The sequence below is a fragment of the Acipenser ruthenus genome, chromosome 21, assembly GCF_902713425.1.
Source record: "Acipenser ruthenus chromosome 21, fAciRut3.2 maternal haplotype, whole genome shotgun sequence".
NCBI classification, from domain to species: domain Eukaryota; kingdom Metazoa; phylum Chordata; class Actinopteri; order Acipenseriformes; family Acipenseridae; genus Acipenser; species Acipenser ruthenus.
In genome coordinates this window covers 21,333,847-21,361,574 of record NC_081209.1, presented here as the reverse complement: position 1 = coordinate 21,361,574, position 27,728 = coordinate 21,333,847, and the positions used below count along the sequence as shown (strand labels likewise).

Here is a 27,728-nt window from a genome sequence, read left to right as displayed (position 1 = left end):
GTTAATGAACTACAACTCCAATGGTGCTTTGCGGCGCCACGAGTTATGAGCGGCCAGTCATGAGGCTGGAAGTGAGTATACATTTGTATCCGCTGAACCTGGGCAAGAAGAAGAAAGTTTTGAAGTAAAATGCATGGAGGTGATGGGAGTGAGGTCAGTTCTGCACGAAACTCCACGGTTACGACTGTGAGGCCCATGGATGTGATAGACAATGAAAGCACCAAGGACCAACCCCCGAAATTATGCGGGTTTCTGAACAAGCTAGCTGGGAAGGGGCCACTGAGGGGTTTCAAAACCCGTTGGTTTGTCTACGATCCCAGAAAATGCTATTTATATTACTTCAAGACTCCCCAAGACTCCCTACCTCTGGGACATATTGAAATAGCCGATGCGTGCTTTAGTTATGAAGTGGACGCTGGCGATGAAGGGCAGTTTGAGATCCATACATCTGGAAATGACTTTATCCTCAAGGTAAACCAGCTGTTACATTTTGGAATTTGTAACAAAACAGTGTTAATGTTAATGTTACTAGGAACCACTATGTGGTTGTCAGAGCCACATTTGCATATTATTATTATTATTATTATTATTATTATTATTATTATTATTATTATTATACTATTAAATGCAGTGGAATTCATTTATTTGGGAGAGGCGTTCAATGCTGGCTTAATTTACACCACTTCTTCAACAAAAAAAACTTAACACAAAAAAAAGGCATTGCCAAAACAAAACTGATCAATTTTAAATGACCATCTCTGACGAATGTCAGACAAAAAGCAATGCACTGTAATTCTATACTTTTACAGTATGTTACGTGTAGTGCTGTTCTGTATTTGTTTTTCTCTGGTATGTGGCGACACTGTTTATCACTAGTGCATTGTTGTTATATTTATAGTGTAATGTAAATCAGTGAAGAGATTTGGGACTTGCTCGGAGTTGCGACTCATAAACGATCAACATATGGATATGGGTAGAAATGAAGTGAAATGCAAATACCTTCCCCTCCGCGCTGTTTTTATTGTTGGTTGAGACTCAAGTGATGCAAGCGAGATAATTCAAAAGCCCACACAACACCGACACAACACCCACACTGGAAGTTATTGTGAACGAGGTGCTATACAGCTCTGTACATTTAAAGAAAATAAAATAGGTCTAATTAATAAAGTAGTGGTGAGAGTATACAGCTAGTGTATTTCAGAAGCTTCGGGGTTTATATTTAACCTGATCAATATCTACAGGTCATTTAATTTTGAAAGAAAGTGAAACTGTATATTTAGTTCCCCTTCCCATTTTGGTTAGAAATTGGTTATTGCTTTGTGCTGAAACTGTACACAATCTATGTTATGTATTTGTTAGCTTACTGTAACATTGTCATTGCCCTTTACCGTCCAGGAAATGTCTGAAGCTGTAATTGCGTTGTTATTATGGATTTCCGATATCTCAGTCAGTTAATGGGATTTTCACAAGTATGACGGTAACATAAATCCCTGCCACAGCTGCAAATTCAAAATCCGAACTATATGTACACATAGTATAGAATAAGAAACGCCAATGAATAATTTAATGAATATTGGATACGTGGTAAGACCTAGCAGCTATGGCATATCGGAATGTCGTTTTTATTTTAAACTAATAGAAACACAATCTAACATTTTTGTTTTAAGATAGTGTGTGTGACTGAGCATTTGAGTGTTGTACCTTTTCCAAACTTATGATAATAAGCTATCTCCTTAAATACTTTTAAAGTAGCATCTCTGTACTCATAGTAAAACCAGGAATGGATTCCACCTCTATGCAACGGGAGTCTTATTTCCATGCCTGAATGGTTTCTTTTAGTTTTTCTAGATGTATTGAGTGTACAGTATTGTAGTTCTGGTTAACATACCTCGGTTGCTGCATTCCTTGCGTCTGTTTATTTATGTATTTTTTGTTGGAAAGCCCTTGAAATAAACTTTTAAAATGACACTGATTTTTTTTTATCGGTCATCTCCCAGATGGTGAAATATCTGGTGAAAGGTCATGAAAGTAGGCATTTTTACCACATTCTGACAAGTGCTCATCAGGCAGGGCAGAACTAACACATGAAATTACAAATACTGATTTGTGACTCCTCCATCCTACATCTTACCAGAGGAACTGGAGACCAACAGTAAAATAATTAAACAACGTAAAGCAAAATAGAATGCTGCCTGAAAGCAACTTTCAGCTGTATAAGGATAACCACCCTGGGTAAATAAAACATTCTGTACGAAAATGTTGATCTAATGAATCATATTTAAGTGACTACATGCGCAGTAGAACACTGCCTGTCTGTGCATTATCTCAGCACAGTCATAAAGCAAATTACAGTTACATGGTTATCACTGCCAGAGTTCACAAAGTGCCCAGTTGACAGATAAACATTACAAAGAAAGAGTAAGACATTGCAAAGCAACAGAAAATTAAACCTGTATGTCTGTTCTGTATGGTTCTCTATTGGTGTTACTGCTTGGATCTCTAGGGGTGTAGCCATTAATTGTTTATCAATGAATCATGATGCTTTCTTTACATGATATATCGTATTGGAATAGAGGTACTGCTTGTAGTTTTCATTGTGATAACGCCTCATAGTTCACCATATTCACCACCCACTCGATATTTCGTGGGTGTCGGGGTCCAGTATAAATCCACTATATATCGAGGGGCGCGATATAGCGAGAGACCCATAGAAAAACAAATGGGTTAACAAATACTGTACAACCACTCCCTCGTTTTATCAGGGGCATCAGGGTCCAATATAAATCCTCTACACAACCCGCTTTCTCATTTTTCATATAAAAAGCAGCACACCGTTTTAATTTGTACTGTGGAGGGTAATTGCCTCTCATCAACTTCAGTCTCCAATTAATTTCATGAGTCTTCCTCTCCTTTCTCAAATGTACAAACCCGCTACATTGAAAGAATCCATTCCCAATATAGGAGGCTTGTTTCTAGGGAGCTGACGTCATTGCTCTGTGACTTTTGCTAGTGCATTGCTGCCACACGTGAACACCTCGCTGGCTAAAATAAAAACCGCTTCAGCAAGTAGATATTTAATTGTGTATCTGATAACAGTATGATATTAATGCTTTGTTTGTTTTTCTAAAATGTAGTAGTCGACAATTATTTATTATTTCCTCCCAATTTAGAATATCCAGTTATTATTTAGGCTCAGCTCACCGCTACCACCCCTACGCTGACTCTGAGGCGGCGAAGACAAACACGCTGTCCTCCGAAGCGTGTGCCGTCAGCCGACCTCTTCTTTTCACACTGCAGACTAACCATGCAGCCACCTCAGAGCTACGGCGTCGGAGGACAACGCAGCTCTGGGCAGCTTACAGGCAAGCCCACAGGCGTCCGGCCAGACTACAGGGGTTGCTGGTGCACGGTGAGCTGAGGACACCCTGGCCGAACTAAGCCCTCAATGATTACAACCGCTCAAGGAACTTACAATAAGTAATGAGGTTGAGATGTGATGATGTCAGCATCTTGAAGCATCAGTGTATAGCTGAACTGACTTTGTTGATGGTCAAAGTCTGATTAGGCCGTTTGTAATGTAAGTTCCCTTATTGCGTCAGCTTCTCCCTCGAATGAGTCTGCTTTGAGTGCAACTTCATTCTGAAGCAGGTTACAGCATGTAAGGATCTTGGGACAAGTAAAACTAGTTTCTTTGGTAAACCATTAAATTCAAGTCCTACAGTGTTAATGATGGGAAAGACCAACAGAGAAAACCAAACTGACAAACAAATACTCCAGGTAAGGAAGGAAAATACTGCAACTGAGCCTCAAATGATGTGCTCTATGAAGTGCAGGGTTTTTGACTGCTTTTAAGGCCTGTGTTTTTTCCTCTTGAGCGAGGGCCTTGAGGTTTCAAAAGCCTGTTAATTCAAAATAGGAAGTTAAGAAATACTTTCAAGCTTCTGGCTTTTACTGCTTCATCTATTTCATTTTAACAAACCTTTTAAATAAACTGTTACAGATTGCTCTTTTCGAATACAAAAATGTAGTTTGTGGCATTTCTTAATGCAGTACTGTGTATGGCACGAGTTCTCTTCTGCCGTGGTGACTGTTCCAAAAAAACACTCTGTTGGAAATGGATAGTATTCCATGTGCCACTGAATTTATAGGACCTCTTGATGCTTAAAATCTGTTATCTATTTTTTTTTGTTAAAATGGTAACAAAATTCTCATTCCCAGTAGTTTGTTATTCCTAGTGTAGCGTGTATAGCAATGTTTTATTTAAATTACATCCATCTTTTAGTATGTCCGTTATAAAAGTTTACCTTCTGTATTTTTGCATTTTTACCACTCTCTTCCCATGGTTATACTATGCATTTACCACAGTTTACCCTGGTTTGCCATGTTTATTAATATACTTTCCCATGCCTTGTTCTTTTTTACCATGCTTACCTGTGCTTTACCATGCTTTCACTAGGCTTTATTACACTTTGCTGTGCTTTTATTATGGTAAACGTTTAAAAGGGGTTACACAGCTAGGTGTGAAGTTGAACTTCTTCAGTGTGGCCCCTGTTCCGAGCAAACGTTTCTCAGCTGTGACAGCAAGTGGGCATTTCCCACAATCTGTTTTCATTTTGGGAAGCATTGAGAAATGAGGTCTAACATCCTTGTAGCTTGAGTTGGTTAAATGTAGGTGGTGCAGCGAAGAGTTTTTACATTTGGACTCGGTTTAATGTGAATATGTGACTCATTACAAACCAAGTCAGATGTTGCAGTTACTCAACCCAAAATCCAGCTGTGTAACCTGAGCTTTTACCATGTTTTAATTGTTTGTGAAAATCAATGACCAAATATTTAAACTACATGTTTAAATTGCCTTTATGGAACTGACAATAAAAAGGTAATTCATTTGGCAAGAAACACCAACAAACATCAAGGCTGTGTATAAACTTATAACTTTTTCACTCTTGCAGTTAAAGGTAATCTGAAATAACGTGACCCATATCTTGATGAATATCGGAGAAATTGAATAATGTGGTATTGATTTCCGCAGGCTCCCAACAGACAGGTGATGAGATACTGGTTACAGCAGCTGCAGCAAAAGAGATGGGAGTTCTGTAACGCTCGAGGAGCGGCCAGGGATAGCTGGAACTCCCCCACACTGCCAGACCTTCCAACAGGACTGGTTGCCAAGGATACAGGTATGAAGAAAACAAGATGACATAACATTTTCACTGTTATGATGTTGGAGAAACACAGAACCATTACAAGCAAAGTGTGTGTCGTGCAGCACAGAGCAAGAAACCCTCCTAGCAAAGCTTGAACTATGATTCCTGTGAAGACCGTATGTTTCGACATGCCTTTCTGAGGCTGATTGATACAGATGGGTGCCTACAATATACTGAAGTGTAAGGAATCTGGAATATAAGGAGATGGCAGGCAGTCTGACTTCCACTAATGTTTTTACAAATATCTAGAGTTCCTCTTATCCAATTGGGATAGAACTTGCTTTGGACCTCGTTTAAGTTATTGAATGAATTATAATATGGGGGTATGTAGAGGCTGTCTAACTTACATTTTTTCATATCTAGAGAACCACTTGTTCAATTGTAATGAAACTTGATGAGAACCTTCTTTATCTTAGGTTACTGAGCGTATCATACGCTGTCCTTATTCTGTCAGTCAGTCTACTTCACACATTTGTCCATATATCTGTGTAAGCCGTATTAATGCTAATGGGACTCGCTGAGAAAGTTGTGTTGTTATCAAGAGTTTTAGAATCTGGGGGGTATATGGAAGCCCCCTGTTTCTGTCTGTGTCTTTTCGGTATGTCGCACCACGTTTTTAGATATATCTAGAGAAGCACTTATTCAAGTAAGATGACATTTTAAAGGATGCACTTTAACACAAGCTGTGGAGAGTATCAGACTATATAAAGACCACTTCCACTCTGTCTGTATATCACAGTTGCATCAGGTGGCTGTAGCTTGTTGTGATCAGCCTTGGTTAGGTAGCTGCTGCTGAAACAAGGAACCGTGTAGGTGGATCGCAAGCAGTGTGTGACAATGCAGAGAAATGCACTCCTCTATCAAGTAATTTACATCTGTAACCTAAACCTTCAAGAATTTACCAGCACAAGCTCTAAGTGACCGCCAGCCTCGGTCTGGTCATGTGTATCTATATATATATATATATATGTGTGTGTGTGTACACAGACAAACACACACACACACACACACACACACACACACACACACACACACACACACACACACACACACACACACACACAGTGCTCCCTCGCTATAAGGCTCTTGGTTATAACTCGCCTCGGATAGAACGCTCCTACAGCATGTCCCCTAATTCCCTAAACTAGTGATTCATGCAATATTTCTACAGTAAATACAGTACCGGAGTAGTTCAAACTATAAACAACTTCTCTAACTTCCGTTTCTGTCTCTCCCTTTTGATACAGTATCTGAACTGAAGAAAAGCTGGTCTGGCACTTTATAACACAGACATCTTATTCAGCATTCGTTTTATAACTAAATAAATATTAGGCCTATTACGTGTTTATCTTTCCTAATGTATTTCCTTTTTTGCTGCGAGAGGAGCTGCAGCTTTCTCTGGGAGTCGAGACGCTTCAGATTCGCTTCAGATTAGCTCACACACCCTAATCTCTGCAAGTCTCCTTGGATAAAGGCATCTGCTAAATAAACAAATAATAATAACGCTCTTCGGTTATGATGCTCATATTGTGATAGTGTGTCCCCCGAGACCTGCGTTATTCGGAGGGAGCACTGTGTGTGTAATATATATATATATATATATATATATATATATATATATATATATATATAATTAGCGATTATGTAAAGGCATTTATTTTAGAGGACCGAAAATTTCATGTGTTTATATATTTAAGTAGTTGTAGCATTTTTCAGCTCCAAATGTTTTCGTGACGTGCACTGACTGAGTTTAATGTTTGTTTTGAGAAAAGATTTGAAGTTACAAAATGGTGGACATGCTGCAGCAACTTTGAATTGTATTTCACCTGTCATTAAATATGTTAACTGCACTTCTTGATTCTTTAGTGTGACTGTGTGCTGTGCTCTACCTTTGAATTTTAAGCATGCCTAATTGTAAACATAATCTATCTACCTAATATTAAAAATACTCCCTCTGCAATGCCTGTAATTTTGCCCCTGTCTGAGTCAATGCTCCTCTCCTCTTTTGCTTTAACAACAACGTTTTCTTCCCTGGGGGGCTCCAAAATAATTAGCATAAACAGAAAATTCATGTTCAGTGAATTTGTATTATAAGAAGTCATTTACTGTAAGTGAGTGCTAAATTTGGTCAGGACCGTGTAGAAAATTCAGAGTATCAGGAAATTCGTTTTCATCTGAGTTTGTTTTAACAATGTGTGGTTGTGGGTGTGGGTGTGTGTCCACCGCTACATTTTTTAAAACAACTTCTAAAATGTCTGAAGTACTTCTACTGCTGTTTTGATTTGGACTCCGATATCCTTGAATGAGTTTAATCAAGAAATTACAGTTATTTATCTGTAAGCCCTGAATTAACTTATTTCATATAAAAAACATTTCATTGCTATTTATTTAAGTATATATTTGTGGTATAAACAGAATATTGAACGACTGTCCGTGGTATATATATGTTTTTTATTCGCCATATGAGGATGTCCGGGTTCATGGTTTACCAGACCATCCTCCTGCAATGAATAAAAACCATATACCCTGAGTGATCATTCAGTATCCTCTGTATATAAGTCTGGTGGTAAGCTGGTTTGTCATATTCTTGGTGTGTGATGTCAGTATAATCTCTTTTTTTTTTTTTTTTTTGAATGACCAATTATAATTTTTTTAATTTGTTTTCCTCCAATTTGAAATGTCCAATTATGTATTTTCTGCCCATCTCAGCGAGTCCCCACACAGCACAGACGTTCTGAGGGTGTATGAGCGTCCTCCAGTCTCACAATCCTAAAGCCAGAATCGCTTTTACGGCGAGCAATCCAGAGCAAAATTGCCAGGATCAGCCCTCCTTCTTGCCCACTCCTGAATATGCTCTGTGTCTGGCCAGTAAGGTTCGCTGTTGCGCGATGAGGAGAATAAGTCCCTGCCGGTTTCCCATCCCCCTCCCCGGGAGCATCAGAGCCAATGGGTTATAATTTGTTGATTTAATAAATAATTACTTTTTTAGGGAAAGAAATAGTTCTAATTAGTAACCAGTTTATTACACAAAAGAAGGGTATTTTCAAAGCTTGGTTACTTATTCCGAGGAAATCTCTGCTGGAAAGTTTTGGACCTTAAAAAAGAAAAACATACATTTCCGTTGAATAAAAAACAAAGCTGATTTTATACTTTTGGAAATGTTTACATTTACTCCAGATCCGCTAACCTACAGTATTGAAAGTCATCCCCAAAGTAAAGCCTCATCAGAACACAAGCAGTCCTTTAAAGACAGCATTTAAGACAGCACTACTGTTGCAGTACCACCTGGTTGTCCATGGTTTAAATGTATTAACAGGCTTAATCAGTCATTTACTTCACAGGAAGGGCTGGAATCTACAGCAACAATGTGGTTTGGTAACTCATTCAGTACACTTTTACACGATGTAAAGAAGCATCTCCTCCCCTCTGTCGTCATTTCATTTCCAACAGTGTCCTCCACTCCTGGTTTCTGTGCTGAGTATAAAGTGTTAGCTAGGGTTCACTGTGTGAACTCCTTTTAGGACACACTCCCTGAATGTGGTTCGACAACTTTTTACAAATTTTACTCCAAACGCTATGTGTATTAAAATGTCCTATATGTACTGTATCTCTACAACGCATCTGTAAAACAAATTCAGTCTGTGACTGAGATTTTAATGAGAATGATGCAGCAAATTACCTTGAAAATGGCTGTGCCATGTCTGGTTTTTAATTCTGCATGTTGTTTTTCAGAAGGCCCAATGTAGTTTCCTGTAGCACCTGGGAGATTTAGTTGAGCAGGGCTTTTTTTTATGTTTGTTTTCTCCCCCCCAGAGACTGATGAGGAAATAATCTAATGTAAATACTGTAAGTAGGTCTGTTTGCAGTACTTGCTTTTTGCCTTGAAACTCTGGCTAGTCTCCCAGTCTGCTCAGCACCGCTAATGGAGCCCAGCTTCTAAAGCAGAGAAAGAAAGAAGAGATTTTTAGGTCACATTTGCTTTCAATTTAGCAGACTGCCAGACTATTTGGTAAGCAGTGCATTACACCAGCATCTTTAAAACAGCAAGAGGAGCAGCAGTTACAGTAACACATTGACCCAAGCACACAAGGCGAGGAAGCAGGATGGTTATTGTGTGACAATGGAATTGAAATGATTTTGTTCTTTTTATATATAAAGAGACAGGGGTTAAAGAGAATTGCAAATTACCATTTCTTGGTGAGGATAAATGAACAATTTGTTTACCTCTTGCAAGTATAAACAACAGTAATAGGTTTTTTTAAAAATTATTTATTTATATATTTTGAATTGCACATTTACTTCAGAAGTGAAGGTCCGAGCATGAAAAGTGGGACGACATACTAAACGTTTGTTTCTTATTGTCTTCAGTGACCAATGTTTCAACCAGTAGCCTTTCTCTGTGTCGAGGTCATGTTTGTGATTGAATTTGTTATATTTCTTTTAGCATTATGGATTGTTTAATAGTTATGGTTGAGTCTACATTTACTTTTTCCTGGTACCACTTCCTGGGCTAAAGGTCAGTTGCCGTCTTGCCAAATAAAGCCTCACTTTTAGACCACACAAGTGAGTCTTACACAGGAAGCAAGCCAGGAAGAGCAGCCTCGCCTTTATATTTTCAAGAACAACTCTACGTCTTTGTAAAGTAAAACAATTAAATAAGCACAGAACAGAAGGAGATTATAGTGATAAAGTTAAGTTAAAGCCTTAGTTAGCACTCCTCCAGAGAGGGAATCAATTGTTCCTGGCCATTGTTCCTTGTTCTCCTCTCTGGAGAAGTTACGTACCACCAGGTGCAAAGACTATTGAGAACGCGATGCAGTTAATAGTGCTGGGCATGTTGCTGAGCAGCAGAAGAGCTAAGTACCTTGTCCTGTAGTTGGAGAAATATTTGTGGCCCATGAGAATGAATGTGTTTTTTCCCACACTTTCAAATTGAATCATGTGTATTACATCATGCCTGTGATTAGTCCAGTCTGTTAAGAGCTGACCTCTTTATTGGAGCAGTACTGTTATTTCCTTAACCTTTTCACTGCCGCACAGATAGAATGACTATTTTAAGTTGTTTGATGTAAATCTTTATTTACACATTTTGCAAACACACAACATCAAATTTAAAATATAAGAGACAAACACTCCGGCGCTGTGATTAAACACAGATTCAGACAGGAAATCTGCAGCAATTGGTTTCTGACTGCCTGTGTTTTAAGCAGTTGTAGCAACACGTGGGGATGTGGAACGCTATATTTTTCGGAATTCTGCTTACTCTTTAAATAGATCACCGCCATTGTATTTGCATGTACATTTTTAACCCGTCTCCATTAAATCTGGTTGGCTACAAGACCTCGGATTTCAACTTCCAACAAATTCAAAACTTGGCCAGGTACAATAGAGGTAGTGTATTTTTAAAAAGACAACCTGTATGTTTGGCCATATTGACAAGACCAGTTGTACTTGGCTCATTAGGAGAGCCAATGCAATGACTAGACCCAGAGGTCGCGCTTGCTTTTCTGTTCATGTGTTCCTGAAACGCACATGCCCAACATTTTGCGTCCCATCCATCAAATATACATTTTAACACAAAGGTTAAGAAACTCCAGGGATGTGCATTTTGGAACATTTTCATGAACATTTAATGTAGCAGCTTAAAAAATCTCTGTCTGTGTATAGATATACATATAAACACAGACACACTTTTTTCTTTGTTATATATACTAACAGTAGACCGTTCACATGACAACGAGACGGGATTCTAAGCACTGTTGCCTTAATCTACATGTGTTTTAATATTTTTCTGCATTCCAGTAACAGCAACAGCATCAACAGCAGTGTGGAGTAGTGGTTAGGGCTCTGGACTCTTGACCGGAGGGTCGTGGGTTCAGTCCCAGGTAGGGGACACTGCTGTTGTACCCTTGAGCAAGGTACTTTACCTAGATTGCTGCAGTAAAAACCCAACTGTATAAATGGGTAATTGTATGTAAAAAAAATAAAATAATGTGATATCTGTATAATGTGAAATAATGTAATATATTGTAACAATTGTAAGTTACCCTGGATAAGGGCGTCTGCTAAGAAATCTTGCCATCTCGATAAACAAGTCACGGATATTTCATCTCCCATTCAGAATTCTAAAACGTATTTTTCGTTTGCGTTTTTGTGCATTACTACTGCTTCGGTCACTGTAGTACTCGTAGTCAGAAGTAGATGGCTGAGATGCAGATGAGCAATCAGCTGAAGATGCTGACTGCTTAGACTTCTTGAGTGTCAGATTCTTGTGGTACTGTATATGGTGGATTTCATACTTTTACTTGTATGCAGAGAACCAGAAAGGGTGTAACGATAACGATAATAATCGAATTATTTATTGATTGGGACCTCACGATAACAAATCGATAATATTTTAATGAAATCGAATATTCCATGAAATTAAAAACGTGTCTTGTATATATTAACTTACTGTCAAGAATGTAATCTGTGTTGTTGCTTCTAAAAGGTATTGAGAATATGCGTCTGTGAACAAATACAGGATGATGATGCAGAGATCAAGAGTAACCTGCTTTGTTAATGTATTTTATACATATTATTTTAAGTCAGTCCCAACTGTAGCCGTCTGTCTTGAGCGAAACTAATAATATTTAACATTACTACGTTGTCACGTGCCGCTGTTTCAGAAAAGTTTTTTTTTTTACCTTTTCGTTTTGAGGCAATGCACTATTCGCAACCTTTTTAGTTTTTGATTGCTGTCTCAGTCTAAGTGCCGCCACCAGTAGAATGCAAAATTATTGAACACGATCCGCTGCAGTAATTATTGCAGATTTCTTTTAATTCATTTTGGACACTCGCAAAATGTTCACTCGCTTAACAATATCAGTTGAGATCTCCTAGGATACTAAACCCACCCCAGATGCCCATATCTACCAATCAGTGAGGAGAGCCCAGAGTGGTTATTGGCTGCTGTTAAGTGTCAATCAATAAATCCTGTCCAATTTTCGATTTGAAAAAAAAAACACATTTGAAATTGAAACAAGCTTTTAATCACATCAGGAACCTGGAGCGATACACATAACTTAATTGGATTTAAGTACAGGGTAAAAATACACATATAAATTGTATCAAACATAAAACAATGACTAGAGTACTACATATTTCTGTGATGGTTACGTACAGCTGTGTCTTTTTGACTTGCATAAAAGTTTAAAAAACAGTAAACAAAGACTAGACAAGGGTTTGTTTTTGTGTCTTACAGATCCCAGTCAGCTAACAGAACAGATCACTAAGCAGAACAGAGCCAGTCCCAACTGGTTCATATAGTCTACTATAATTGTACAGTTTCACATTAAACTCTTGGTGTCCTTTTTAAAATGGATTGCAAACCTAAGGTGATTTTTGAAACGTTGCAGACTTTTAGGGATCTGAAAACAATAGACATTTGCTTTTTGTTTCCTGAGACCTTCTGGAAGGTTAACATTCGCGGGATGAAAAAGAAACTGTACTTTATTAATCCACAGTACTGTGGCACCCTGGGGGGGATTCCAGAGAAATGTACCGAGTAAGCCAACTTACTTAACACAATAAGAATGTCTGCTATTTCCCATTCATCATCATTGTGTCAAAACTTAGTGATTTCGTAGCAGGCTAAGGTTATGGGAAGCAGCAAAACCACATAAAGGAAAAATAACCATGCATTTTACATTTTTGGATAATTTACTTGACAAATAAGAAACCAGGCTCTTGCCTAAGTAGGAGTTTTAGTGGGTAGTTTAATCAAACTAGTAGACACTTGCTTTAGTCAAGTTAGAAATGCCAAACTTATTTTCTTCTATAGCTGTTGTGTTTTGGAGTTGTGCTAACTTATGTATGCCAGCTGACTTGTAAATATAACATATGATCAGTAACCATAAACAAAGTGTATTTTAATGAGAGCCTGTTTGTTTTTTAGATGCCTTCTCATATGAAAAGCCTAGTGACTCCACGGAGAGTGTCCGCAATGAGTTTGCTATGGAAATTGCCCCAGAAGGGCTTGTGGGAGTCAATGCAGCCAGAAACCCTGCTGCCCAGCCCTCCACCATCAACTTCTCCTTGAAGCAGTGGGGCACAGAATTAAGGTGAGATACCTGACCATCCCCTACGCCCACTTACCTGTCAGTTACCTGTACAGCAGGGGACACAAATATGACATCGTATTTCTAGTGTTTCTTTGAGACTGCAGCTAATTAAGCCATTCCATATATCTTACTTGTAGTTCACGTCTATTGGTGAGGGGACTGTATGACTCAGATGTGCTGTTTTTTAAATAGTTTTTTAAGTAGTTATATCAACCATGTATTTTAGTTACAAGTCATAGCTGGTACCGTAGACAGTGCTATTTGTTAATATGGGGTAATGTATGTCCCTCTGTAATGTAGTCTTACTTGGTGATTTCACTTCAGCAAACCCTCTCTTAACCCCCACTGCACCTTTTTTTCCTGGATAATGACTAACATGTTTTGCAGCTAGTGACATGCATTGACTCTGAAGATATTGCTGAGGTGAAATCAGTAATGGAAAATGATACACACTTTTATCTTGCATGAAACTATAAGGTACTTTTTGTTTTGTAGTGCGTGGTCTGGGGAAAATGTTGTACTTTTTCTTTCCCCTTTGAAGGAATTCAATGTCCCATCTGAGAGCAGGCAGGGGGAGCAGTGAGAACAGGAGGAGTGTTTTTTACACAGGCAGTGAGGAGTGGGAGATGATTGACCCCACCTCGAAAGACTTTCAGGATCTGGCGACACAGGAATACACAAGGAAATCCCAACTGGAGGCAAACAGAGGTGCTTCCTTAGTAAAAGCTGTATCAAATTAACAAGAATAGAGTCATTGTTAGAACAACTTAATACATTCAAACAAAATAGACGTATACAGTAGAGCCTGTCATAGCCGATTGAATTGGTTCCAGGAGTCCATCCGAAATATGTAAAAATATCCTATCTCAGGTGGAGTTGTTATACTACGTCAAAGTTGTTTTATTAACATCTGTTGCTTTATTAATAGGTTCTACTGTATATATTTTTAACTAAGACATGTGATCGCATGGTTTTCATGTTAAAAACATACACTTAACTTTTGTTCTGTAGTTTCCCTAGGATCTGCCTTCGCATTTGATTTTAGCCGCAATTCTTCGAGACCGAAGCGGCCGTTTCTAAGAGACATGATTGGACCGAGCAAAAACCGGAGCAGCAACGAGGCCTCCCCGGTGGAGTGGAGTGTGAGCAACGGCAACAAACCCTCCGAGAGCCAGCTGAAAATCCAGAGCCTGCAAGAGGAGCTCGTCAGACTGAAGGAAGAGCACACTAGCCAAAAGGTAAGATGGGGATAGGAGGAGTTGAAAACCCAGAGGGTAAGAAGCAAGTGGGATGTGTTACCCGAGTGTAGAAATGTTCAGGGAAGGAGAAGCCAGAGCACAGTGGGCTGATTCCAGAGGTCCTGTTAGTTCTACTGGAAATCATTACCAATTTCTTTTTAGAAAGATGCACCCAATAAACGTACCAACATCGAAATAAAGACGACTTGGAGCTTTAGTTGTTTGTTATTCACTTTACAACTGTAACTGCGGTGTTTGTGCTAAAGACAGTTGAGCAAATAGCATTGAGTTCAGAAAGCAAAAATAGATGTTTTAAATCCAACAGCACACATTGTCAGCTTTCTCAGCTGGTTTATGATGATTTCATTCAGTACTATGTTTAAAAAAAAAACACATTGCAAGAAAGTAACTAATGTAGTTTATATGTGGGATTTATGAGTTGCACAAAATTATGAACCATAACATTGTAAATAGGATGTAGAGGGTCACCATATTTGCAAGATGTTAATCATCAGTTAAATCCAATAGAAGTTGCTGGGAGAAATGCAAAGCCTGTTGTCAGTATGGTCCTCGTCAATTCTGAAACATCAGTACATACTGTATAGTCTGGGTACAGAATCACCTGCCAATTGACTACTTACCATTAGGCGTCTATCAAAGTCTATAACAGGGAGATGCAGTCTATATGTACAACACCTTAAAAACAAGTGTGTGCTACATAAAGCAGGTTTTTCCAGTTTTCTAACATGTCTGTTCTCAGTTCCGAAGTTGTTAGACGTGTCAACATGATCCAGCAGTCAGGCTGGTCATATGAGCAGGTTATTTTAAAGTTACAGGAAATCAACTCAAATTCCTGATAGCTTTTGCTAAGCTGTCTTGTGACTCTGTGGTATAATAAAATGTTCCACGTTACCGTGCCCAGTCGTCATGGTTTCGGTATCTTCCAAAAACAACAAAATAGAGTTCAAAGAAGAAAGCCTTTTTCTTACATCTGATTCAAATAACGTAATTTTCCTCATTTTATTTTATTATAGTCAGTTGAAAAAACAGTAACTAGTTCAGCAGCGATAGGCCAGTGCCAGCATCCGCTTTTCACAATGCCAGATTATTTGTTTTACCAGAACCTAAAGCACCTAAGACACTGGTACAATTATAGTTGACAATAATACTGTATATTTAATCCTGTAACTTTACTTTACCAACCCCTCTGATACATTTATTGATACATGTAACCAAATTCAGAAATCTCAAATGCTGGGCAAGAAAGCGACTATCAAATACAACATGAGCAATGGCAATGGCAGTTATGTTGTATGTGGTGTTTTTGTATTAGTGGCAGCGGTGTGTCAGTTAGGTTGTATGTGGTGTTTCTGTGTTGTGGGGCTCACTTTGCTTTGAACTGAAGCTGAGTTTTCATTTCTCTATATACACACCCTCAACTGAGCTTTCATTCAGACAGACGCACTTCCTAGTTGCCAAACAGCACACTTCATACCTCATTGCACAGGCCAAAACAACTCTGGAAACCACGTGTTCACAACCAGCAACTCTTTCTGCAGCTCGGCTGAGAAAAGAGACTGAAACGTGAAAAAGAATGTGTGTGGGTGTACAGTGTGAATACATATAGACCTGCCATTCGTTTCACTAACAGAAACAAAACACTGCCTTCAGCAAAATTAGGGGTTTAAATGACCCCCTTTTTTATGAGGGTTTTTTTTTCCCCTCTAGAGTGAACCAGTGAACCAGTACAAAGTATCTAGTTTCTTTTTGTATTACTGGTAATTAACACGGGTGTTCTAGATGGTGCTGCTTCTTGCTTCTATAAGTACATGGATTGGCCTTTCTTGTGAAATATTAATGTTCTGTTACCAGATACAACAGCTGAGCTGAACATGAACTAACTTGTCTTGTTCGAGCAAACAGGTCCACACAAAGATCATTAAAGCACAGTAGTTGTGTCCTTCATTTGAAAGTTGGAATGGATCTGGTGTAAGTTACCAATGGCCTTTTATGGGAAAAGACAAAATGATATACAGAGGGTTTTCTGTCTGTATTTGGATAGTGTCGGCTTGTGCAGTCTGGGCTGCTCAAACGGTGCTCAAAATGACCACGAAGAGACACCTTACTCACACTCTTAACTTATTGTAAATCATTTATTTCTGACACAGGATAAGACGGACAGAAATGTTGACAAAACCTTGCATGTCCTTTGCATTTGTTTTTGTAGAGTAAATTGTTTCATTTTCTGTTTATAAAATACCATATTACACTTCAGCATAAAGTCCTTGATAACTATTGCCCTATATGTATTTTCCTTAGTCCAATTGGGATATCCATTGCATATACATTCCTGTATCACTTTTACATTGAACACAAATTTGGAGTACTTTGGGGTGCTTTAGGATGAATATCTATTCGGGCATATCAAGATATTTCATAAAAAAGCAGGCAATATGTAGGCTCCATATTGAAAGGTGCATGAAACTACAAAAAAAAATGTGGGTCAATGAAACTCAATGCTCTCCCTTTCTCTGTGTTTCTGTTTCGGGGTACAGGAACTCGTCCGGCTGCTTCAGCAGACCTTGAGGGGTTCCCAGTATGACAAGCGATCCAGCAGCATTCAGCCGGGCGGTGCCCCGGACGGCATGGAGCTGGTGAGGGAGAAGGACCAGCAGATCCAGGCTCTGAGCGCACACATCGAGAAGCTGGGGCTGGAGAAGGAGAGCCTGCACCAGGAGGTGAAGTCTCTGAAGAACAAGGTGGGGGAGCTCAACGAGCAGCTGGGCATGCTGATGGAGACCATCCAGGCCAAAGACGAGGTGATCATCAAGAACAGCTCCTCGCACACAGAGGAGGCTTCCATACCCAGCAAGGACCTGCAGGAGCTGGACAGGCTGAAGGTAGGGGGGAACACCGTGAGCTTGCTGTGATGGTGCCATAAGCTTTGATTTAATTTAGTTGCCATCCTCTTATGGGACTGGTTCTGAGTTATGTTGTTCCAAAATTAAGTTTCCTGCTGCTTTGATCTTGTGTGAAGAAAGTGTTGGGACTGAACAGCCATGTTTATTCAATCCCAATCATGTGACAATGACCTACTTTATATGTATATACAGAGAAAGTACGTGGAGCAGCCAGGACAGCACTAACTTCAGCATCATTACCGTATCTAATTCATTTGAGGAAACTTGGGGTTTGAGTATGCAGCAAAATCTGCTCACCAGAGTAGCCCTTTAGCGAAAGATCCTCATGAAACAACAGTGTTTTGTGCCATCTTGGATACGGAAGCACCTGCCAACCAATCATCTATTATAATCTCTCTATCGAAGTCTGTCAGGTCTGCTGTCTTGCAGTACGAAGATACAGCTTTTATATACAAGAAATTCATGTCACGTGAAATATCCCATTTACACAAGTGTGTGCTGCATATGGTTGGTTTCTATTTTTTGTTCTTTTCCTGCAGGTTTCAATTTAATTGGATATATGGGCTATAAGTAAATCTAGGTTAACTTTAGATGTGTTTGTTCATGAAATGTGATAGTATTTGTTCATGAAATGTTTATGGATACAAATGTATAGGAAATCAAAATGAAACAGAATGTATACCATGTGAAAGCTGTTTATTGTTGCACTGTGACGGCTGTTTTAAAATGATGCTATTTTAGGGAAGTAACATGTACTTGAGTTCTTTGGAAAGCTACGTTCTTGGCAGCCACCTAGACCACTGTCTTAAGTACCTGCAGTAAACATCATGTGACAAACGGGAAGTACTCCATGGTATTGAATGAGTAGCATTGTGTTCTGAACAGCCAGATCATTTCAAACAATGAATCTGGCTTGTTTCCTTCCCATACTTTAAAGTTACAACAAACAGTTGTAGAATACTATTTAAATAGTTAAGAAGGATGTTGCCTTGTAAGTTCATATCATTGACAGCTGTTTCTTTAATCCGTGTTGCAAAAACATCATTTGGAAAATAGCTTTTGTTTCCTGACAGTGCGTAACTTTGGTTATAATGATTATAATTGCAGGACAGTCTTCAGGGCTACACAACACAGAACAAGTTTCTGAACAAAGAGATTTTGGAGCTAACTGTCCTGAGGAGGAATGCTGTAGCAAGAGAAAAAGCCCTGGAGGCGAAGGTAACACTGTGGTGAAATAATTCACAAACCTTTCACTCATACTGTACGTTATTGCAAGGATAGTTTAGTAAATGTATGTACAGTGTTAAGCGTTACTAAAATGACATATCACTGCAGCAGAGTACAGTAGTGACCCTGGCATCACATTTTAGAGTTTTCTATATATTAAGAGAACTGCATGTCCACTAGTCACAAAACTTGTAAGAACTGTCTTGAGTACAAGTCAGGGGTATATGGAGGCGGCTTTTCTTTCAGTATGTGATTTTATTGTAAAAATGCGAAAACAAAACTACTTGCCTACATGTTTTAACACACTGGTTTTCTAAATGTATTCACTTATTTAGTTGTAAAAGTGTACTGTACTTTTAAGCTGGTCTCTCCACTCATTCCAAAAGGCGCTTAATGCTTGCTGGCACGGTGCAGTTGTTGTGTGAAAAAAAAAAAAAAAAAACAGGGCTTAAAGTATTGAATAGAGGAAAAGTGTCACGTGACGCAAACAAGGACAGCCTCCCACAGAATTAAACTGAACTCAGAAAGGGAGGAAAGTGGTGAAGATATGAAGCAGATATAAAAGATTAAAAACCTATAGCAGATTTGCACTGGGATACTTCAGGGCCCTTTCTGAACTCGATTATGTTCTAATGTTTTTGCTCGTCTCTCGCAGTGCACAGGCCTGGAAGCTAAGCTCTGCCAGATTGAGAGCAAGTACCTGGTCCTGCTTCAGGAAGTGAAGAACCCGGTTTGCTCTGGGGAGCAGGGCCCGGCCCGCGAGGTCATCTCCAGGTTACTGGAGGACGCGCTGGGGGTGGAAACTCCTGAGCACCCAGAACACACTGTACTCAAACCACACGCTGTCAGGTACAGTCTGCTTGATGGAATCCAGCACTGCAGGGCTACACATAAAGATAGGGGTTGAAAAGAGCTATCTTGGGCTTCACCTCCCTTCCTGTGACACAGAAACCAGGATGTACTTGCATTCTAAAGCTGAGCGAAAACTTTAGATTCAATAGCAAGAGCGAATTGAAATGAACTGGTTTCAAATAAAGCAAATTTGGTAGAAATCTAAATACATATACCTAATAAAACTCCCAATTTTCCTCTGTTCCAAAATCGACCCTGGGAATAGTGACTAAACAGTCTCTCTTTGTTCGCTCCCCACAGTGAGTTTGACGTCTTTGGTTTTAAGACTATGCCGGAGGATGACGAGGAGGAGCAGCTGGTAGCCAAGGTGAGAGCCCTGGACCTCAAGTCTCTCTCCTTCACTGACCAGGAGGTCTCTGTGGGGGTCAAATGGGAGAACTACTTAGCCAGCACCATGAACAGGGAGATGGTGCGCACCCCCGAGCTCAAGGGCCTGATTCGCAGCGGCATTCCTCACGAACACCGCTCCAAAGTGTGGAAGTGGTGCGTCTGCTTCCACGTCAAGAAGTTTCGGGACACCGTCCCCCCAGACTATTTTAACCAGCTGCTGCAGGAAGCCCTTGAAAAACAGAACCCGGCCTCCAAGCAGATCGAGCTGGACCTCCTACGGACATTACCCAACAATAAGCACTATGCTTCACCCACCTCGGAGGGCATCCAGAAACTCCGCAATATCCTTCTGGCGTTTTCCTGGAGAAACCCCGATATTGGATATTGCCAAGGTCTTAATCGGTATGTGCCCGCTACATTGAACCTGTCTATTCAGGCTAATACAAAGGAGTGTAACGATACACTAATGCCACAATATGCAGGTCATGATACAAAATATGTGATGATCCTGATGGGCTGCTTGTACTTGGGAAATGTGTTTAATATTAGAGTAGCGTAAAGTAACATTTCAATTGTAAAATAGATAACTAGTAACATGGAACCAGTTTTTTCTTTGCGTTTTGTGTTTTTTCAGGTTGGCAGCTGTAGCGCTTCTCTATTTAGATCAGGAGGATGCGTTCTGGTGCCTGGTTGCCATTGTGGAGGTTTTTATGCCACGAGACTATTACACCAAGACACTGCTAGGATCGCAGGTAAATGCCATTGGCTTTCGCTTTGGCCTTCGGCTCTCCAAGTAAAACTCTGGAGGAAATTAACTGGTGTGTTAATGTCTTCTTGTGGCACTTTGGCTTCCTAAGGTTTGGGTGTTTAAAAAGAACAATGTGGGATTTTGATGGACACTTGTTAACTTGTGGAGAATGGCTATGGTTTTGTTTTCCCTATTTCTTTTTTTTTACTGCAAGAAGAGTAACAGCGTTCATGTATTAAAACTAGCAAGAAGTCAGTCAGGAATGGTTATATGAAATTCTAGGTGAAGATTCACTCACTTTTATATCCTTCTGCTTCCTGTGTGCTGTCGGCGCAGTATTCTATTTTAAACATCAATGTGATTTGTTTAGATGTATCATTTCTGTGTCAAAGCCGGAGAATGCTACTGAAGTAATTTCACTCCCCATCGTTGATACGTTTGCATTGAATGACTCTTCATTTATTTTAAAATGTGTTCATACTAACTTAATATTCTGTTGTAATAATGTGCTACTTTTAAAAAGTGCCAAGTAACAAAACAAACAAAATGAAAAAAAAAATGCCATTTTATGCAGTCTTGGCATTAAATCGTTTTTTTTTTTTTTTTTTTATTCAGTACTTTATAAAAGCTGCCATGTCTGGCACATAGTGTAGATCGCATACTGTACTGCTCACATGTTGAAACGCTAGTGCTGCAGTTAACTGGTTGAACACTGTTGCAGGTGAGCTGAGCAAAATGAACATTCAGGATAAGAAAGGATTGGCTGAAAGACAGGAACAGCATAATTCCCAAGCACTGGCCTTTGTCCCAAATACAGACCTGCAGATATTTTTAAACTGAAACAAACAAGAAATGATCTGTGCCAGTGTTTTTTTTTTCTTTCCTATGTGACGTTTTTATTGTAGCAGGTTCTTCTAAATTATCATTAATAATATTATTAAATAAATACTAAAACTACTTTTATAGAACACAAGCCTAAACCGTTGCAAAGACAAACATATAGACAACTCAAGAGTCTACAATAAAATAAAAGCCAACTTACACTAATCTAAAGGACAAGCTTCATTTTTGGACACCAGTAAAATGCCAGCGAGGAATACAATTATTTTCATAAAACTAGCCCTCAGAACCACAATATAACTGCTCTTTCCTACAATCAAGCTATTTCTTGCTGGTTTTGTATGGTTACATTTATCTTGAAATTTGACTCTGCTTCTCAGTGGGCCCTAACTCTTTCCTGCCATTCCGTTTACTTTAGGTTGACCAGCGAGTGTTTAAGGATCTGATGAGTGAGAAGCTCCCGCGTCTGCATGTCCACTTTGAGCAGTACAAGGTGGATTTCTCTCTCATCACCTTTAACTGGTTCCTGGTGGTGTTTGTGGACAGTGTGGTCAGTGACATCCTCTTTAAGATATGGGACTCCTTTCTATACGAGGGACCAAAGGTAAGACATGCAGTATAACTGGAAAACACCTGAAAATTACCCATTCATGCCTTCTTGTGCACAAAAAAAAGATTATTCAAACTCAAATGACATGAGTTTTAACAATTTTTATTTTGCAATAAATTTAAGTAAAATGTGTACTGTGTGCCTGGCTCTTTTAAAGTAATGTGATTTATTTGTATCGTGTATTCTCTCCTCTGTATGGTATAAATAGAGGATACACCGTAAAAGTGTATGGAGTACTGTTGTTATTCCACAAATGAGAATGGTCGAAAAACCCACAAGTCGCCAATTTGTGTGTTGTCTACGGCCAGCCACACGAGTGAAATAACCACAGCACTCTATGAACGTTCATGGAGTATTCTGCTTAGAGAACAAGTACAATGTATGGAGAAAAACGTTTCAAACTAAATTGAATTCTGAGAATTACTTTCCTTCGATCAAGCTCTGCATCTGCTTAGCAACGTGCTTTAAGCTAGTTATTCTTGTTTGTCTAAAATGCACTAAATACCCTGTGGTGTGTTTTTGTGGTTCTGCACACAGATCATATTTCGTTTTGCATTGGCGCTGTTCAAGTACAAAGAGGAGGAGATGTTAAAGCTGCAAGACTCCATGGCTATCTTCAAGTACCTGAGGTACTTCACACACAATATCCTGGACGCAAGGTACGCCGACATGCTGATGCAATGTAGCGTGGCTTTGAAAAGTTCCTATTTAGTATCGAAAGGTTGTTACCTGCCTACACTAATCGAAATGTTTGCATTGTACTATTAGTGTTAATGCCTCAATTATAATGCTTTGGGGTGGCAGTCACATTTAAATGCATTTGCTTCTTTCTAAACAATAGCTTGTAGACTTTATAAGTGTTGCAGAACACCCGGCAGTGATTACAAGAAACACATTACTTTACCTTTGCTGTATCCCTTGTCGTGGTTATATGTATTATTTTTTTTACCAAAATCCTGGTTTGTTTTTATGTGTGATATCTCAGCGTTATCTCAGGAGCGTTCGGGAGTAGAGAATGAGCACTGTAGTGTATGCAGGCCTTGCTCCCTCTTATAACAGTGCTGGTGCTCTGATTGAAATGAGTATAGGCTAAATGAGCTAATCTGTCTTTTATATTAGTATATGCCAGAACCATGGCGTGTATTGCCAGGAAAGCTAAAGGAAACTTGTTTCCAAAGTGAAAGATCACTAGATGCCTTTGACTTACGTCACAACACTTTGCTTGATCTAGCCTAGGTTATATCTATCCTTGGCTTAACTAAGAAAATGAAATTTGAAACTGCAGGTTCTTTAACCAAAACCTTTTCCTTCATCAGAAAGCTGATGTCCATTGCGTTTGGGGGCATGAATCCATTCCCTCTGCGGCAGATTCAGAACCGCAGGACCTTCCATCTGGAGAAGGTGCGCCTGGAGCTAACGGAGCTGGAAGCCATCCGGCAGAACTTCCTGCAGCAGCGCGACACCAGCCTGGAGGGGAGGGGGCTTATCAGCGACGACGAAGAGGACAATGACTAGACCCTGCCACAAATCAGAAAGAAAACAAAAAAACAAGAATTCAACATTCCTGTGTCTGGAATTGTTTAAAAAAATATGCTGGCCGTATTTCATTTTTATTACTCATCACTCTGTGCTGGAAAGATCTCCCTTCTGTTTTATTATGTATGAATTCTACTTCTGTGAAATTCCATAACCAAACTGCGCTCTCTCTACCAGTATTTATATCAATCAGTGATTGTTGAACAATAGCACTTTGCAATCCTCCAGCTATCTGCGGCCGGTTATTGAACGTGTTAAGGCAAACGGTGCAATAATTAATACACACGCCTCCTATGTATACAGGGTTTTGTTTAGAATAGACCTTGATGCTAACTTTTTATTTTTTTATTTTAATCTTATTAAAACTGTTGTAGTCGCCAATTAATTTTTACCCTGTTTTTCTCCCAAATTGAAATACTCAATTGTGTTCAGGCTCAGCCCAATGCTACCACCCCTGCGCTGACTTGGGAGCGGCGAAGACGAACACACGCTGTCCTCCGAAGCATGTGCCGTCAGCCGACCGCTTATTTTCATTCTGCAGGCCCACCATGCAGCCAGCCCAAAGCTACAGCGTCAGAGGACAAAGCAGCCCTGGGCAGCTTACAGGCAAGCCCAAAGGCGCCTGGCCAGTCTACAGGGGTCGCTGTTGCACAGTGAGCCAAGGACACCCTGGCCGATCTAAGCCACCCCTTCCCCGGGCGGCGTTCGGCTAATTGTGTGCCGCCCCCCGGGAGCTCCCCTCCATGGTCGGCAGTGGAATAGCCTGGACTCGAACCGGCGACGTCCAGGCTATAGGGCACATCCTGCACTCCACGCAGAGCGCCTTTACCGGATGTGCCACTTGGGAGCCCCGACCTTGATGCAAATTTATGTGTTTTGCAATAGTGGCATAGAAAGTCCCTGTGTGTAGTTTGATTTATTTTCATGAAGGTTAGCTGCTCTTAATTTTGAGACAATTCTGATATGAAGATAAGAGTTTACTTGTAAGTGGACTAAGTGAGTCGGTGAACTAAGCATTACAAATACTGTAGGTTTCAGTCTGTGAGACCAGCCAATTCTAAATGTATTTCACTGATATTTTCTTCCCTTAATTTCATAATTTTATAACTTTTTTCTTTTTTTAAATTTTTTTTTTTTTAGCTTGCATTAACTATACTGTGTAGATTATATAGAGCTGGACTGTGCTAAATGGCTTGTGAAATGTTAGTCAGCCATATTTATCCCATGTCTGTGTTTGTCTGAGTAGCTTTGAAAGTTCAGTATACACTTGCATACTGATTCAGGTTACAAAATGCTTGTTTATAGAAAAGGGACACATTTGCTCATGCATTTAAAAAAAGACACTGATTCAATCCAATATTTTCTTGCGCTTGGATCACTTAATCTCCAAGGTGAGTCTCATGCATTTGGACTGCAGTATTCCTAGAATCAGATGAAAATGTATAGTATTTCTGGCTCTCTGGTCCCTAGTAAAAGCTCTCCTGGGTGAGTCGTGCAAGCATGGCTCAAATCCTGTTTGTGCTGAATTGACAATCCTTGATGGGGGCACACAGTGTGTCCCGCAGGGAAACTCTCTGGTGTTAGTTCACATTATCACATTTTAGCGACCCCTACTGGGCAGACAGATACTTTTTTGCTGGGCCTCGCCTCCAAGGTTTATTAGCTTGGCAACATTTGTTGCTTTGGTTTGGCTTGTTAGTGGGAACAGGCCTTTCAAATTAGGTGATAAAACAGGGGTAAAACTAAAAATATAATAGTAATAACATATCAAAATGTACAGTGCTTGGACAACTGTGGTTCTTAGTTATCCAATTTTGGTATCTGCATATTATTTGCTGTCAAACATTACTCAAGCACAATAAAAGTGAAGCTGTGGTGGCTTGCATGCCAGTTTTGCATGTCCTGATTCTACTCAGCAATCCTGGTGCTCACTGCAGTGTCCAGTTGAGATGCTCAAACAGTATAAACTCAGCTTGTGCCCCCAATCAAAATCTTTTATATACATTCCTGTTCCATTTGCGTCATGTCTTGTTTGTGTATCGCTGGTAATTACATGGGGGAGGATCTGTCAGATTAATGTTCAGTTCAAAGGCACATTCAAATGTAAAACCAGAAGGTTACTTAAGGACACAAGTGTATTTCAGGTTTGTAACATTGACAAGTTTGATTTCAAATGTAAACGTTTTAAGGAGACCTTTTTTTTTTTGCCAAATTCCACTTTTGTATAAAGACATTCCCAAAGGCCAATATTCTTAACCTTTACGTTCGTCATTGCTTAGTATATACGAGTGGTTAAGATTGCTCCACTCCATCTGAGAATGGGGCTGTTTAATGTTGCTTCATTGAGAGGTGGCCTCTCCAGTGATCATACTTTTGCAATATCAGTGCTTCAATCCTTTTTTTCAAGGCACACGTTTTGCACAATCATTCCTTTTATGGTTGGGTCTAGCAGCTATATAAAACCTTGTCTAATATATTTTACTGCACAAATGTTTCAGCAGGACCTAATTTTGCTTCATGTATAAGGTTCACTGTGTATACTGTTCCCACTTCTGGGATGCCTTCAGTTACCCCTATGCCTATCTTTTCAGGTTAACAATATTCATATTAATGAAATATAGTACGTATGAAATATTATCATTCCCCTTGACCAATAGCACTTGTATTGTGCTGCATTATAAAGTTCTTATACTGCAGTTTCCTTTAGTAATTCAGTTTCAGAATTTGAAAAGTAAACAAAAAACTGCAAAAGTGCATTTCTGTTATGGAAAGTGATAATTGCAAAAAAAAAAAATACATTTTGGCTATTCAAATATGTGCCATGCAAAAAGAATATATTGGATCATTTTCAAGTTGTATTTTGAAATAGTTGAATAAGCTAGCTGACATGCCCAGAAGCCTTGTACTATATTATAATACAATACGATGCTGTATCTGTTCAGTGTTACTGGCAGGCATCTTTCCTTGGTTTTCTGAATCTGTATAATATCTGCAGTAGAATTTTTTTTTTGTGTTTTTCATTGCACAAGAACCCTGTTGAATGATCAAATTGTAATTGTTACAGTATCAAAACATCCACAGTTTTATGTTTTTGTATCAGCAGCAAGATTGTAAGTAAACACTCTGTTCTTTGTATGTGTGTGTTGCCCAATTCGCTATTTACACTTCTCGTGAATGTCACCTCACGCATGCACTGGCCCAAGAGGATTGAAGATCAATGGGTGTCCTCCATTCCTTCCTTCCTTCCGCTGGGTGATAAAAGCCTCTCATCACCCAACGGATGTTCTAAGCTCCTGAATACTGGAGGACTGGATTCAGCTTGGCTAGTCTCTGCCTGACCTTGCCCAGCCTGACCAGTAGGGGTCACTGTGGCAAAAGATGGCAATCGTTACATTTCTTTTTCTCATTGAAGATGACATATAAAGGGCTTCTGTTTTTCAGTTTTTATTAATTTCATTTTTCAGTTCTTAATTTTTTTCCAGGGCTTTCACTTTTATCTACTGCATGAAATTATTCGACAGTACTTGCATACTTAACTTGTACCTTCTTTCCTTTGCTGTCTTCCAAGGCTTTATCAGGAGCATGTTTCTATGGCTACTACAGTTAACATGTGATGCTAAGCCCATCAAAGTCAGCACAGACTGATGGGCAGTAAAGTAGTTTTCTTTTTTTTCGCTCCAGACATCACAAACAAGCATTTAAATACTTGTCCACTTCACACTTCATTCAGACTAACTTCAGGATTAGAAGTGTGGAGTAGTGGTTAGGGCTCTGGACTCTTGACCGGAGGGTCGTGGGTTCATATCCCGGTGGGGACACTGCTGCTGTACCCTTGAGCAAGGTACTTTACCTAGATTGCTCCAGTAAAAACCCAACTGTATAAATGGGTAATTGTATGTAAAAATAATGTGATATCATGTTACAATTGTAAGTCGCCCTGGATAAGGGCGTCAGCTAAGAAATAAATAATAATAATAATAATAATAGAAAATCCCAAGGAATCATAAAAAAGGGTTATGTTTGTTTGAAAATAAGTGATTTTATAAGATAGATTATC

At 39.4% G+C, this 27,728-nt stretch overlaps 1 protein-coding gene across 1 annotated transcript; it reads left to right on the top strand.

The window, feature by feature from the left end:
* LOC117427877 (TBC1 domain family member 2B-like) lies at positions 1-26,806 on the top strand. Its single transcript, XM_034046232.3, has 13 exons — positions 1-471; positions 5,033-5,180; positions 13,144-13,309; positions 13,851-14,017; positions 14,321-14,547; positions 17,103-17,447; positions 18,576-18,686; positions 19,351-19,544; positions 19,848-20,339; positions 20,572-20,689; positions 21,944-22,129; positions 22,673-22,794; positions 23,452-26,806. The coding sequence occupies exons 1-13, from the start codon at positions 130-132 to the stop codon at positions 23,648-23,650; spliced, it is 2,817 nt and encodes a 938-aa protein (XP_033902123.3). The 5' UTR covers positions 1-129; the 3' UTR covers positions 23,651-26,806.
* The last annotated feature ends 922 nt before the right edge of the window (positions 26,807-27,728 follow it).

What these genes read in the sequence shown, in the direction of transcription:
- LOC117427877 (XM_034046232.3), top strand. Translation starts at nt 130, where the DNA reads ATGCATGGAGGTGATGGGAGTGAGGTCAGTTCTGCACGAAACTCCACG. An exon ending in AAAAAGCCCTGGAGGCGAAG is followed by an intron (nt 18,687 to 19,350) that starts GTAACACTGTGG and finishes CGTCTCTCGCAG; the next exon opens with TGCACAGGCCTGGAAGCTAA. An exon ending in TATTGCCAAGGTCTTAATCG is followed by an intron (nt 20,340 to 20,571) that starts GTATGTGCCCGC and finishes GTGTTTTTTCAG; the next exon opens with GTTGGCAGCTGTAGCGCTTC.